At 43.9% G+C, this 12,974-nt stretch overlaps 1 protein-coding gene across 2 annotated transcripts in view; it reads right to left on the minus strand.

Moving 5' to 3' along the window:
- Positions 1-599: 599 nt before the first annotated feature.
- Positions 600-12,974, minus strand: part of ntn1b (netrin 1b) — a 44,172-nt gene continuing 31,797 nt past the window's right edge. For both annotated transcript variants that reach the window (XM_017416730.3, XM_017416729.3), the window contains 2 exons: positions 11,877-11,951; positions 600-3,665 (listed from right to left, as the gene is read on the minus strand). In XM_017416730.3, coding sequence (XP_017272219.1) covers positions 3,346-3,665; positions 11,877-11,951 — 395 coding nt within the window. In that variant the 3' untranslated portion in view covers positions 600-3,345. The remainder of the gene's footprint in view (positions 3,666-11,876; positions 11,952-12,974) is intronic.

Here is a 12,974-nt window from a genome sequence, read left to right on the forward strand (position 1 = left end):
ATGGAATTCAGCTCTGACCGGATTGATGAGCTACCAGCTCAACCATGGCTAAAGTGGATGGCTGCCATCTTTAAAACAACTCCAGTGTGAAACATTTCACAGCGGTTCATGCAAACCCTTTTTTGGAAACGTTCACACCTCTATCAGTTTTGATACTGTGGGAATATTTTGGCAAAAACGTTCTCATACTCTTGCTCGAAGGGTCGCAGGCTGGACTAAAAATGCTCTGGCTAGCTGCGGCTACTGCTGTTTGTGCTGAAGGCAGATATGCCACCTTAAGACTACACGTTTAAATATTTTAGAGCTATTTTTTAAGATGCACCAGACGTGCTACAGCTAGGTGCTACTCCTGGTATTTGTGCTTTCAATTAACCATAAAATTCCATGTAAATAACAATGACATGTGAAATTGACAGTGATGTACAGGTTTATAAAATAGTCTTCACATGAACCACTATGAAACTGAAAGCAGCTTCACGCGAATTAGCCGTTAGCATGTTAGCATCAAAATTATTCTTTTTTCTCCAAACGGAGGCTGTCCAACACATTTGACATTTTATTTATTGTGTTTCCAAGTACATTTAAACAATTACAACAGATGTGTTAAAACACATGGTTTTATTAGGTGCATAGAGATGTTCGTAGCTGTTGTGGCGGAGTAGCAAAACGCATTTTACCCAGGTTGAATCATTAGCTGAACTCACCCTTTATTTTGGGATTCTGACACAGCTTTATTTTTAGATTAATTATTTTCTACCAGGTTGTTCAATAGCCGAAAAAAAAAAAAAGTTGTCAATACTTTTTATTACAGTCATCTACAAATTGATGCAAAAGTAAAAAACAAGAAAAAAAAAACAAAGTTGACAATAAACACAGAAAAGCCACATTATTCCATGTGTCATTAAATATATTCATTTATGATAAACATAATATATTAGTATCACAAGACATTACACAAACATTTGCAACGAACACTCCTACACAACATTTACAAGCTAATGTAGAGTCATGAGCAGAAAATGTGTACTTGTGTTTCTAAAGTTTGGTAGAAGAACTTTCCAGCAAATTACAAAACCTGCTTGCAGAGATCTTGTACATCATTTCTGTTGAAAAACATACAGTTTGATGCACAGAGTACTGAGGCGCACTCACTCATTTACGTGTCTGTGTAGGTTTGCGTGTGGCCTCGTCAGCTCTGCTTCCGGTATTTTTAATATTTCCTTGCATCGTTCACACACTGACTGAGCTTTGCTGAGAAAGATGAGAAGGAATTAAGCTTTTTGGAAACTCTGCTTTTGGTGCCTTGAAAATACGGAGCTTTTCAGAAACCAAGACATATCAGCTCCTTTTGTCACTTTGAGCCCCTAGAAACCTCAAGAAACCACAACAACAATCAAGTCGTGTTTTTCTTACCATTTTTTTGCGCCCGTCCCAATTTATCCTGATCTCGTCATTAGTTAACTTCAAATGTGTGCTGAAATGATTAATAACAGAGTACAGAGTGACATCAAAAATGTAACGTTTTGGGAAGAAATTTTGAGCTAAAATTCTTTGTCTGTTATTTTGTTGTCGTTAATGTGGACATTCTCGCCAACTAGTTGCACAGTGAGGTATTTTAGCAGTTTTGTTAAGAAACTTTTAGACAGACTTTTTGATAAACAGGAAAAAAAAAACCTTTTAAAAAACATAGTGTGTTTAAAAGTGTAGACGGGGCTTTAGTCTAAACTCACTCAGGCTTGATCCTCGGGGTTCGTGGACTCCGGTAAACTCCGGTAAACTCCGGTAAACACCAGCCTATTCGAATTTCACTCATTCGGCTTCTAGCGTTTTAAACAGTGGTTAAGTTCACATGTAGATACAGTATATCTGGTTAATGTTTTAACAAAAAAAAGTAATACTATACATCTATTTAACATACAGACCCAAGAAGTCCTTTGTTTTTGAGTACCAAGTATACGTAACAGAATCCCTTCGTCGTAAAGTCACTTTGAGGAGACGAATATCTGACACTTTGTGCAGTACGTTCAGCACAATCAACAGCTGTGATTTTATAATCACTCCACAGGTTATTTCTCCCACAACACCGAATATTGTATAAAACTAAATGTGCATATTCACAATCATTATTAGCCGGTCAGCTACAGTAAATGGAGCATATGGTGGGGCTTTCTTTATAGTTTTTTTTTTTTAATGAAATAAGATGGTTCAATTTATTATTTCTCTCACTTTAAAGTATTTAAAGTTTTTTGACATCCAACTAACATTTAGACCATTATTAGAGCATAAACACAAACTTCTGACTCTGTAGTTGCTGTAAAACATCAGTCCACACACATCTGTGAGGCAGACAGGTTTTTGCACCAGCTATACAAGATTTTTCTTTTTTTTCTTTTTTCTGGACATTCATAGGTACGAGCTGGGAATCTCTATTGTTTGGATGCCACCCTAAAAATACGAACATATCTCATATGTCCTAAAACTTCGGACTAGTTAAAACAGTAAGTGCCTGGTTGACAAGTCTACTCTACATTTAGCTGACGTGTCGACATCATCTACAAAAGAAATAATGTTTACTTATGCACACACGGTTACTTTACATTGCAGAGATCACAGCCACAACATATTGTAGGCATTAAAAAAAAAAACAGCTGAGCAATAATGTCTTCATAGTCAAATTATTTTACAGAAAGAGGAGAGGATCTTGATGGCGTTTAGTTCCCAGAACACATTGAGGTAACACTCGCGTATGACCCGGTAGTTTCCGGGGGGGAAATGGCACTCTGAGACCACAGCTGAGAACAAGATAACCATTCCTAAAAATCACGTTTATCGGGGCAAAATTTGGCAGGTTTTAATTGTTAGCTGATCATACACGAGTACAGTCCCTCAGCGCCGCGTGGAAAACTCTGAGCGGCCTTTCACAGCGGAACAAAAATGGATGCCGCGAAGACGCTCGAGGCTGACAAAGACGATGAAGATGATGCGCGGCAGCTCAGCGTAGGATACAGCGTCGTGGGTGAAAATGGTCAGGGTGAGTCTTCTGTAAAGTTAGGTGCAAACTCTGCAATTACACAACAAAAACACACCTCGAAAAAACAAAGAAATAGAACAATCGTAGAATGAGCTCCTTCATGAAAAGTTTCTAAAAAAAGACTATTTTTTCTCTTTACTCCAGCTCAGAGCAGCAGCACTCGGTCATTTCCTCCTTTCTTCTACTCTTCACTCGTGTTCCTTTAGTTTGAATTCTTTCAGTTCACTTTTCCTCCCATCCTTTCCTCTTCCTCGTCCCAATCCTGGCGGAGGTGTCTCGATTTCTCCTGGTTTTTCCCCGACCGCTGGACACTTCTAGCACTTTCCCCTCTTGCCGCGCTGCTGGAACTTCCTCAGCCGGCGGCCCCACAGGTCCTTCCAAGGGATGAGCAGGCTTCCCTTGTCGGCGACGACGCCGCTCTGTCCGGGGGAGTCGTCATCCGTGCCCAGGAGCAGGTACTTCCTCCCGGGCTTGATCTTGGGGCATTTGCACGCCACGTCTTTGGCGCGCACCCACAGCAGCTGGTCTCCGCGGCGGATGCGGTGCTCCCCTTGCTTGTAGACGGAGATGATGTTGACGGTGAACTTCCACCACTCGCCGGCCTTGTCTCCCTTCAGAACGTGCACTTGAACAGCTGGAGGAAGAGAAGACAGGGGCTAAATTATCTTTAAGTTATAGAGCGCTGAACTCGAACTCCTCTTAGCAGTTTATAGATACATGCTGCAATTGAGAAACAAACCGAACAGTGAAAAACATTTAAAAAGTAGTTTGTCGAACATGGAGGCGATTGTCAACCTTTATCCAACATTGTATAAAAGCGTGTTCAACGATGACTCAAAAATCTGCGTCATGTCAGCGGCCCCTCCCTTGATCTTTGACCTCTGACCTCTCCTTGTTGTGAACATTCCCCCCAGTATGCAACTGTTTCCATAGCGCTCCCTGTCTGCCTGTGGAAACAATGGCTTTCTGATGGGGAACATCTGAAAGCTCGTGTCACTAATGGGTGGCCCGACTGGGTTAAAGGTGGAAGAGCTGGATTTTTTTGGGTTCTTTCTCATTTTTCTTTTTTTTTTTTTCCTACATCTGCTTTTAATAAAACATCTGAAACAAAATACTTTCCAATTGTTCTGTCAGGTGTGAAGCTGCAGTCTGAACATCTGAACACTGCGGGCCAAATCCCACCGAACCTGGTAACTATTGGGACTCCATTTGTGGCAGATACTTTCATACCAGGAAATGAGTAAACCTCCCCTCGCAAAGAAGCTCCCCTGCACAGATTCTCTGCTCGACAAAACAGCTATTACTGTGTCACTGTGATTGGAACAAGAGGCAACCAGCTCAGCTGCTCCGCGGCTAATATGTGCTCCAAGTGAAGTGCTTTGTCTCGCCAGTTCAGCGAGGAATGTGCAATTACCGTGTAAGTGGTAGGGTTGACTTAAAACTGTGGGAATCAGGTTAGTCTTGGGGCTGCGCTAGATTCAAGACGTAACAAATCTGTTCGCAAGTCTGAAAAATTCAAAGTAAGAGAACGAGAAACTTTGTATCTCACTGCTGACAACTAAAGAAGTAGTTAACAGCTGTAAATTACCTCTGGGCCAACTGTGTTTGTAATGTTACAGACTTGACTTGGAGGAGAAATTTCAAAATAAATCAACTTTCTTCTACAAAGCCCAATATTCATTCGGGACTCTTATTTTGAAACAATCTAAGATGACAAATGGTTGACATATTGATATATAAACTGCCTAAGAAGTGTAAAGAAAACCAAGCTCTAAATAAATTTAAAGCTGCTCCCAGTGGCCCATTTGGGTCACCATGGTTACCACACAACTGTATCGTTCCCTCCCTGACAGCACAAGAAAGGCAGACAAAAACACAGATCAGAAAATAACCCTTAAAGAAAAACAAGCCATTGTCCAAAAACTATAGGTGTTATCGACAGAATTCCTGAGTCGTACATGACAGAAGTGTCTGGATGTCACAAGTGTTAATATTCATGTGCGTACAGTGTTTTATGTCGACGACATGACAAGTTAAAAAGACCCTCCATGTCTAGTTTTGAAGAGGAAATTCTGAGCTCAGATGCAATGAAGTTGGTGAGAGTTTAGATGGGGACTCTGCATTCTGGGGGGAATTAAAAGAAAACCATAAATCAAACACCAGTGAGAGACACACTGAGTAAAAGAAGACAAAAAAAAATAGTTTTCTTTATCAATAAACTGTATAAGTAGTGTCGTGTTTGCAAATTAACTCAAAAGTCAGACTGAGAGACATCATCACTCTAAGTCAAACATGCGGTGGTAAAACCTCCAAAAATCATTGAAACCTAAACTGTGATTGTGGTAAAGAAGATATCAAAATACCAGTTTAGTCGTGTAAAATCCAACTTTCTGTGACCCTTTTCAAACTTTAAACGATGTTTCTACCATGAAGCACAACTGAGCTATAGAGCACCTAAAAGGGCTGGGTTTTCTGTCTCGTTTCGCCAAAATCCTATCGATGTGTTTGGAAATTTTTCACAGGTTTTTGCAAATTCCATCGACAGCACATGACGCAGTTCTGCCAAACGCCCCAGCACACTCATTGGGTCAAGGCCTACGTGTCGCTGCATGTTTTGTTTGGATTTTCCAAAAGCTGCGGGAAGAGTTGCCAACCAAAAATCAGAAAGAATAACAGCCGAATGGTACTAAGGGTGCTCCAATCAATATAGACCCAGTTAAATGCTTTATAAACGAATGCCCCACTGGTTCACGTGTTTCCTCTTGGACGTTAAAGGGTCTTCTATGAGAAGTTTGCAACATGCTTGTGTAACAATAATAAAACTTGGAATAAACGAGTATTCCTACTTTTTATTTAGGAGTAAGTTAGCCTTTTTTGTTTCACCTTTGTACTGTGATCATTGTCAGTCGTTTCCTGTCACCGCCAAAAAATGAAGCGAACCGAAGTGGTGGGGTGTTTAAGTGTGTGTGTGTGTGTGTGTCGGTGCATGGTGTGAGCAAATTGCACGCAATTTCAGAAGAAAGGAGGTTTGTTGAGCTGAGTAGAGCGCGCTCTCACAGCCCTGCCATTCACTGCAGGCCTCTCCTTCATCCTGACACATAAAGGGTGTGTGATGNGGGGGGGTTGGAAAGCAGGGGCCACTATTTGTCTTCACAGCCACAGAGAAAAACGCCGGGGGAATCGGGATGTGTTTCCGACCTCATGAGCTGTCCTGGGGTTCTGCTCCCAGAGCTCCATCCAACTTCGCAGCGTGAGAATCCAGCGGGGCCTGGTGGCTCGGCTCCCCCCCCCCTTCCTGTCTCCTCTTCCTCACTGCTCTGCCGTACTTCTTCTTCCCCAGAGAGATGCCCAAAGAGGTGAGACACACACACACAGACACACACACACACACACACACACACACACACACACACACACCTTGTGCCGCTGGGTTTAGGTTAATCAGACACCAGTTGGAAAACGCTGGGACTAAGTGTGAGGCGATCCTGCGCTCGCGGCCAAACTTCCCACCGAGCGGATCTTCTTTGGGAGTGCGGCGGCTTGACACCAAGCGCCACCATCAGGGGCCGGGGGGGCGGCGGGGGGGTGGCTAATGAAATTAGAGCTCGGCTAATTACAGCGCAGCAGCCCCCTGTCCCGCCTGGTTATCGGCTGAGTGAAAGATCAGGGACCTGTTAGGTTTGGGTGACTGCAAAGGGATGGCCGGGGGGGTTGGGGGGTTGGGGGGAGGACTGGGAGGCCCTGGCTTTGGGCGCTATCCCGGAGCGTCGGTAAACACGCGGCCCTTTTGATTCATTGTCCCCCTTTTTTTGGCAGGCGGAGGGAGGGTACGTGTGTGCAGAGGAGGGTGTCAGGCGAGAATATAATCCCTTTGTGTCCGCCGTCTCCGTAGCTACGGCGGTGATGAAAAACAAAAATTGAACAAACAAAACATATTTCTCTTTCCACGGGTATGTGTGTGTGTGGCAATCCGTCACCGTCTGCTTAATTTACCACCTGTTTGTGCCCCGAGGAATGCTCGGTGCCGGCAGAGCGCACAACTGTGTTTAAACAGAGGGCCCCTTCCCGTGACCTGCGTCGCCACTCACACATGGGATGGGGGGGAGGGGGGTCGCGTCCCCCCCCCCACGAAGAACAGAGGAGAGACCCTGGAGGGCCACAAAGGCGAGGCGACAGGCCTGAGAAATGAATTAGACCATGGAAAAAGGGACCGTGTACGCTGTGCACCGCCTTGGGTAAACCCATCAGCTCCCAGAGCTTTTAGAGGAACTTCAGAGAAATCCACACTCTGCCCGAATCAGCCTGACTGATTTATGGCTGCGCCGCTGGTCCCAGCTCTGATGATTAAGATTTAAGTCAATGGAAATATGAATGATGACTGCGTACGGCTTCGTAGCCAAACGCAACAAATGGCCTGAATTACCTTCGACTCCACTGCAACCAAAACACATCTGGCTACTTTTCAGCTGGAGGACACTGAAACGATCTCAAGCCGCTCCTCTGTGCACCGATGAAGCTTTGCTGATAATTATTTGGCACGCGAGGCAGCTCAGAAAGAGATCTCTCCATCAGCGGAGCTGGAAGGAACAGACCTTCACTACACGCAGTTCATGCATATAATTACATTACCGGTCCGTTTAAATCTGGATCACCGATACGCTCGTCACATATTCCAAAAAGCTACTGCTGGTCCTGCTTTGAATAACACAACACGCATATTATTTTAAACCATTAGAATGAGATGTTTCGTTGTCGCTTTTGTAGATGTGATAAGCAGTGCGCGGTGGATGTGCCTCAAAGGTTGAGTTTTCTTTATTTTAATAAGAGAATGAACTACAAATGTACTTTTTACCAAACTTTGCTGTTACTCTTTTGCGACAGTCACTTTTTGAGTTTCTAATCTCACGCTGTTTTGGAAAAACCCATAACATACATAAAAGACATTAAAACATGCGATTCGGTAGGGAATTAGATACTGTATGGCGCAGACGAGATTCACCCAAATAATAAAGAGAAAAGTCTGTTTTGTATTTGATTATGGGATTTGGTCAAAGGTGGGAGAAAACCCTAACCCCACAGCTCAGAAAGTCGACCTTTACGTGACTGTCTGTTACCGTTTTTACACCGTTACAGTTTAGGTTTCACAATTTTCCCTTGGGGTAAGGACGTGCACAACATTCAACCGTAATATTCGGAACTTTTCGGACCTCCACGAGCGTCCCACTTAAACACTTCATAAATCAGAGCGTCGGCCTTTTTGTCCTCTTTCACCCTGTGTGCGTCTCACTGCTGTCTGACTTATGGTTTTCTCTTGACCCCCCCCTCAGAGCACCGAGTGCACGCATCCAAACGCCCATTGACTTAAAAGGAAGCGAATATCTCCGACATTAAACACAGAAAGCTGCACGTATGTGATCACCACACCTCTGGTTCATGATCCGTTTCTCACTTAGAATTCGTCTTAGTAAGAGTCCTGTCAGGGAGGGAGAGACGCAGGTGTGTGGTTACCATGGTGACCCCAATGAGCCATTAGCAGCAGCTTTAACACTCCTTTTGATTTATTCTTTTATATGGATGAGATGGTTTAAATCTGCGGTTAAATGTGATATTTAATGCACTGTTTGTATCTCCTTCTAACCGGGGAGGCTAAGTGTGCCGTGGAAACTGTTTTCAGAGTCATTTTGCTTTGCGTTGATGTTCTCATGGCTCCCCTTGTGAAATATACCACAGTTGGTATTTCACAACCCCAAACGAGGTCCCGACCCCAGCTGTGGGAACCGCAGGTTTAAACACCGGTTTTAATGGTTTTAACTTGGAGTTTCTAAAGAAATCTCATAAATATGCTTCAAAGCAAGACTCGGCTTTCACTTAAACTATGAAAAAAGGCCAGCCCCGAGTTAATACTGCGCCGTATGGTGATGTATGTCGGAATGTCGGGCAGGAGATTTGGAATGTTCTTGTTTTAGCTTAAAAAACCACAACGGCAGGATGGATCTGCCGCGCGTACGACCTTCGGGCTGCACTCTACGGGAGTGAAAACTGTATATGTGTTTTATTTTGTCTGGGTTTTATCCCCGCACGCCGCATTCGGCTTTGTTTGACACACGACGGTCCGGCCTTATTACTCATGTAAACATCCAGCTGCCCTCGCCGTCCAAGCGGCTGGTTTTTGTAGTGCGTGCTGTATGGCGGCACCGAGGGTTTCCACATATCTCTGCGAACACGGCAACGGGACATTTCTCCATCTGACACTGCGTCATCTGACGGCTTTCAGCTGCTTCCACCACAATGTGTGGGCCGTGCGTGTTTTGGCTGCTCTTAGCGGTTTGCTGCGAAAACCACCTGAAAGTGTTTCCAGAACCCCTCGGGCGGACTGGACTGGGTCGAAACGCTTTTGGAATTCAAGCACAAGGTTCATCTGGAGTCTATCAATAAGGATTAAATCCACCGACTGCATCTACCCCCAAAGTCCCTCAGTTCAATAACAAATCATCTTTTTCTCCCTGCTTTATTGAACAACATGCTTTTTTTGTGAATCACGAACCCTAAATGGTTTATTTACCTCTCCATTTTTGATGGTTTGCAAATTAAATTATGAGTTTTAACTTGCTATATCCTCCTGACCACCAGTAGTCCAAATGTCCTCTGTGGAGGACATTTGTAAAGCTGAATGTCTCCCACCCACTGCATGCTATTTTAGGTTCCATACTTCAGAAGCTTGTACAACCACCTGGTGTTGGAATATCCTGATACTCCAAAAAAAAAAGATAGATGTTGAGCCTACTTAATCCTACGGTTGCTACTAAAAGTTCAGAGAAACTTTGGAGATTTTTGGTCAAACTCGTTCAAACTGATGGAAACCATGACAGCAAGGTGTAACTCTTCACGTTTCCAAACGTTCAGCACAGACAGTTCTTGATCTGCCAAATTAAAAAAATAAAAAGGACAGTTGAGCAGCACAGTTTTAGTCTCCTAACTTTACTTTAAGAACCCGAGAACCTCTGACCGCCTGTCGAAATCTTACACCGTACTTCTCCGGTGTAGCCACACGGTCTTTACCGATTAGAGGTGTAATCAAGATATTTGGTCATTTTGTGAGGATTTTCAATAAAACCTTTACAGAGGTCACCAGAAAGTCTTTATGGGAGATAAGACAAAGTAAAAAAAAACACCTTACTGTCAGGATTTGGGTTTCTTTTGGTTTTATTGTTTCTTTATTTTGTTATTTAGTTGTCTTTATGTTTTGTCCAGTCTTTGTTCTTTGTTTCATGTCATCATCCACTTGTCCTCAGTCAGCGCTTGTTTACTGGCGACGCCCACCTCCACCTGCTCGGAATTATAATCGCTCACCTGTGCCCGCTTCCCCTAATTACCCTCTGCTTTAAAAACCGGGTCATTTCCTCCATGCACTCGCTGGTTCGTTGTCGTGTTTCCCTAGTTGTCTTCTCATGTTTGCCTTTCGTTCCACAGATTTAGTTTACGTTTTATATCCAGTTTTATCCTGCTGCCTCGTCAGCCTTTGTTTTTGTTTCCTTTTATTTTAAGTAAATCATTTTTATTCCTGAAGTAAATATGAGTCTGCGCATTGGGTTCGCCGCAATCTCCACCCAACCTGACACTTCCAGGTGACATTTGAACATCTTGTAACGCTTGTTCCAGAAAATGTTAGCCCACTGTTCATTAGATAGCATAAAAAAACACATTTAGGTTATTGTGTAAGGCTGGACATGAGCTGGTTATGTCTGCCACAAACCTTCTGTCTGACCTGTTTACATCATTGATTACATCAGGTTCATTTAATGTTTGATGATTCTTTGTCTTAATTGATGCCCGTAATGATTATTAGTTTATCAAACAAATAATAATAATAATTAAAAAAGCTAAGAAAATAACACTTTCAGGTCCTTTCTGAAGGCGGCATCATGTCGAACTTGCCTCGTGTTTTAGCTGTAAATTAGAATTAAAAGCTCACTGAAACTTTAGGCTCTTTAGTTCTGATTTAACTCATACAAATAGGTCCAGCGGGCTCTCTGCTTATTCATATTAGGGATGGGCAGCGATTTCTGAATACTCAAAGTCAAGTTAAAACAGGCGAATCGGAAGAATTACTGCGACTGTCGTGACTGTCATTTTTTCTTTGTCGTTGTTTTTTTTTTTACTCCAGCAGCTGGTCGTGACACGTCAGGCTGTTTCCTCAGTCTGGTTTTTTCCATCATAGTTTATTTTGAAAGGATGAGACGGGGACCAAAACAAGATGGGGGAGGTTGAAATATTCACAGAAAAATCAAATAATTGCCAACAAATTGTGTTTTTGCTTAAAATGCCCATCCCTAATCAATTTGCTGCTAGAATTTTAAGCTACTTCACTTGCCCAAAAGTACTAAAACATATATTATATTTGGAGTACATCGTTAAGTATTCCCATCTTTATGGTCAAGGCTTAATATTGATGCTAACAGATTATTTACTGATAGTAGCAATCCTCGGCACACACCCAGCTGTGCCTCTGATTTGCTCCTTCTGCCTAACTTTTAACCATTAGTGAGTCATGTGCCACCCGATCCATTAAATTTGACCCGATCCAAAGTGCTGTAAAGGGTCGCAACTTCCTGATTTCAGCCAATGATGAGCCATCATTCGTATGTCTTATATCTCTTCATGTGGTTTATATGAATCAGCCCTATCTTACAGCTGGTGACGCTGAGGTTTCTGAGAAGTACCTGGCTGCATTTAGGTGAGTACAACCACTACCTGCAGAAGGAAATCAGCGGAAGAGTTCGGACCGATCCCTGTACAGATCTGACTAACGAGTCCATTTGACTCTGGGACTGCTGGACTCGCTCACCGTAGTCTTTTTTGCAGTATTTCTTCATGGTGATCTTCATTTTCCCCTTGGAGGCTTTGCAGTGGGACTCACAATCTGAGGACGAGAAAAAAGAAGCGTGAAAAACAAAAACAGGAGCCGGCCGGGTTACAAAATATCCAAACTAAAACCACGTGATCGCAGCCCACAGGGATCCCTCCCGTGTCAGTCAGCGCGCTCCTTCTGCACGCCTCCCGTGGTTTCGTTTCGTTCGGCCTGCCCCCGCATGGATTGTGTGAACCACTGAGGTCACGCCCTCCAACATGGAAGGTCACGGAGAGGAAAATTGAAACGTCTTTAAAAAAAAAGAGCACCCTCCAATGCCGATCACGGAGTTGTAACCTGCGTTTGTCTGTCTGCAGGAGGGCTTTATCGACGGCTTTTGTGTCGCGCTGACACCGAGCCGGGTAGCTTTTGCAATTAGGAGGCTGACGGTGAGACCCGGGGCCAAAGTGAAAATTGAAAATCCTTTCTTCCCTCCACTTTCCAGCGACTGACAGAAATTGGAAGCGGACCATCTCCGAGTGCACCCCCACTCCGCCTCCCTCCAGAGCAATAAGCAGTGTGCAGTTTTTCCTTTTTTTTTTTTCTTGTTTTATTTTTTTCTTGGGGTGGGAAAACTGGCCGGGCAGTTTGGAGAGAGAGAGAGAGAGAGAGCGGGGGGATGAGGGGTGTGGGGGACCTTTCAGCTTGCCTGAATATGGACAAACTTCATTATTTCTTCCAGCCCCTCTGTCCAGTCTTCCCCTTTCTTCCCCATTATACTCAGTGTGAATGAGGTTGCCCGGGTAATGATGGAGAGAGAAAAAAACGCCCCTCTCCTCCCTCTCACGAAGAAGAGAGAGGGGAAGAAAAAAAAAAAGGTGGCTTCGGGACGTGAGACGGGGATCGAATTCATGTACGTGGAGAAGCAATTCTGCCGGAATGCCCGGCGGGAGAAAAGAGGAAATCCTAAAGTAAATGAATCCGACGAGTCCATATCCAGCACTGCGTGATTTCCATGTAAATGAAGCGGCGGGGACGGGAAAGCGGGCTCTTTACCTCCCCGCTGGCTCCTGGGGGCCTTCACCCCCCCCCCCC

The sequence above is a fragment of the Kryptolebias marmoratus genome, linkage group LG12 (genome assembly GCF_001649575.2).
Source record: "Kryptolebias marmoratus isolate JLee-2015 linkage group LG12, ASM164957v2, whole genome shotgun sequence".
NCBI classification, from domain to species: Eukaryota; Metazoa; Chordata; class Actinopteri; order Cyprinodontiformes; family Rivulidae; genus Kryptolebias; species Kryptolebias marmoratus.